The sequence below is a fragment of the Merops nubicus genome, unplaced genomic scaffold (assembly GCF_000691845.1).
Source record: "Merops nubicus isolate BGI_N331 unplaced genomic scaffold, ASM69184v1 scaffold3476, whole genome shotgun sequence".
Classification (NCBI taxonomy): domain Eukaryota; kingdom Metazoa; phylum Chordata; class Aves; order Coraciiformes; family Meropidae; genus Merops; species Merops nubicus.
The window spans coordinates 14528-16729 of record NW_008616918.1 but is presented as its reverse complement, the minus strand read 5'-3'; the positions used below and the strand labels follow the sequence as shown (position 1 = coordinate 16729).

The 2202-nt window shown below is 37.9% G+C and overlaps 1 protein-coding gene across 1 annotated transcript in view; it reads left to right on the top strand.

Annotated features, from left to right (window-relative positions):
* TMC3 (transmembrane channel-like 3) overlaps window positions 1-2202 on the top strand; it is a gene marked incomplete at its 3' end in the record, with an annotated part of 18514 nt that overhangs the window by 1880 nt on the left and 14432 nt on the right. Inside the window, exon 3 of the mRNA XM_008942971.1 lies at window positions 985-1060. Coding sequence (XP_008941219.1) covers window positions 985-1060 — 76 coding nt within the window. The remainder of the gene's footprint in view (window positions 1-984; window positions 1061-2202) is intronic.

Genomic DNA, 2202 nt, shown 5'->3' with positions numbered 1-2202 from the left:
GGAAAGACTGTTGGTAAAGCTCAGTAATAAATTTCTAAGCTAAATTGTTTCACTCTGTCCCCAAAAGGAAAAACAATGTCATTTCAGTGTAATTGCATGTGATGATTACACAGTATAAGAACACAGGCTGGTCATAATCTTCTGATAACGTATTGTAAATGGCAGTAAATACTGGACACTTGTAGATTTAAAAGGTGTCTTCAGTGTGTTAATAACATTTTTCACATCTTAAGATTGCAATTATTATATTAGTAATTCCAAATTCACAACAAAAGAGTTGGTGCCAAGCTCTTTGGGCCACCTGTCTAAATAGGATCAGGTCTTCCACAGCATGACCTGTTTGGGGCTTGCTTTATTATTCCTTTTCATCTGGCATCTTTCTCTTAAAACCCTATATGATGCTAGGATGGTATTTTAGTCATGATGAATCACTAGGTACATTAGATCCCTTGTGTAATCTTGAAGCAAGGACAGATTTTTCTCTCTTAGGCAGAGTCTGTGACTTGCTGCTTTCCTGCTCCTGTTGCTGAGATTTTGATGGTCCCCACCAACCTGTTGAGGTCACAGACTGCATGTGACCAGATGAATATGCACACCTCTTTGCACCTTATCAGACCATATTTACAGAAGAGGTGTTAGTATCTGCATGAGTTTAATGAGATCTTTTATTTCACTCATATTGTGCAATGTTAAAAGAAAGACTTAATGAAAAAGGCAGAGGAAAAAAATGGGAATAGAAAACTCCCCCTGCAGTCAAAATTTTGAACGCTAAGTTTTCTCAGACAAAATTCTCAATGGTTTTAAAGTGTTAGCAAAAGCCTCAATAGGAAAGGAGAAATACTTGCCTGCATAAGAATTTTATGGTGAGATAGTCCACAATTGTATTTCAGAGCATTTGAGAACTTTGCTAGCTCCTGCTTGCCCAGAATACGGGGCTCTGAGTAACGGGATCAATGTAGAATGAACTTCCACCTTCTTGTGCAGGCAGGCAAAGGAGATTGTGCTAAAGTATGAAGGAAGGCTCACCCGAACAAGAGGTTATCAAGCTGCTGGTGCAGAGGTATGGCTGCCTTTTCTTAAATTACAGCTTCTTTCTATGCCAGTTGCTATTTGCAGCTTTTGTTCACACAAGCTATGTTTGCTGTGCAGTCCTGATCTCCAACCAAGAAACTCTGTAGAGGGAGGGAAAAGCAGTTAAAAGCTGCTTTTTTTTTTTTTTTTTAACACTATTCTGAATTTAGTAATTACATTTTTGCAGACCGATTTGATGTGTTGAGGGATGGATGTCATTCTACTAATGCAGTATAAGCTTTCTTCTCAAATAATGTACAAATATCAAGGCCTGCTAGAGGGGCTGAATGGGATACCAACAACTCGATGCCAGTATTCTCTGAAGAGCTATTTCACCAGGCTCTGGGGCCACAGTTCAATAGTTTAGTATTGAAAAATGAGTCTAGCTTTTAATTTGGCAGACAATCCTACAATAAGTTATGGCAAATACATTGTTAAAGAAGATTTTTGCTTGCATAATACTAGAATTTGAATCTAATATTAGCAAATCTACTTACACCACGGAAAATAGACCCTAGCTCTAATTTCTGGAAATTAATAATGTGTAGGAAATTGTCCCTAATTAGGGAACAACCCAACAGAGATGCAACAAACAGAGATGAGTTCTTTAGTCATCTAGGCAGTCAAGAATATTTTTGTCAACATAATAACCTAAAGCAAAAAGGCAAGATTGTAACAGTAAAATAGAACACCACTCATTTTATGTATATGAGCAAGTAAAAGACCGTGTATCTGCTGCTCTGTTATGCTGGCCCACAGCGAAGTTAAAAGCTTTACTTTCCAAGGTAGGAAAGTCACTTTTCCTTGTTCTGCCTTTCCGTGTGTGGCAAATGCCGTGGGAAGTAACACGTGCTATTAAAATACTGATTTTTGCCTTTGACTTGACCGGGACTTGGAGGCCACCTAGAAAGGGAAGTGCTGAGGGTTTGTAAACGTCAGTAAATCAGAGACTAGGACTGTTATTTGTTCATATTCCCCTTCCTGTAAAAAAATTGGAGGCTTTCACCTTAGAGTTCATGATGAATAAAAGTTTGTATCTAATTTAATTGCCTTTATTGTGTGTATTCTCTTGAAGATATTCAGCACAGTGATATAATCCATCAGTCAGTTAGCAACACTCATTATCTGTAG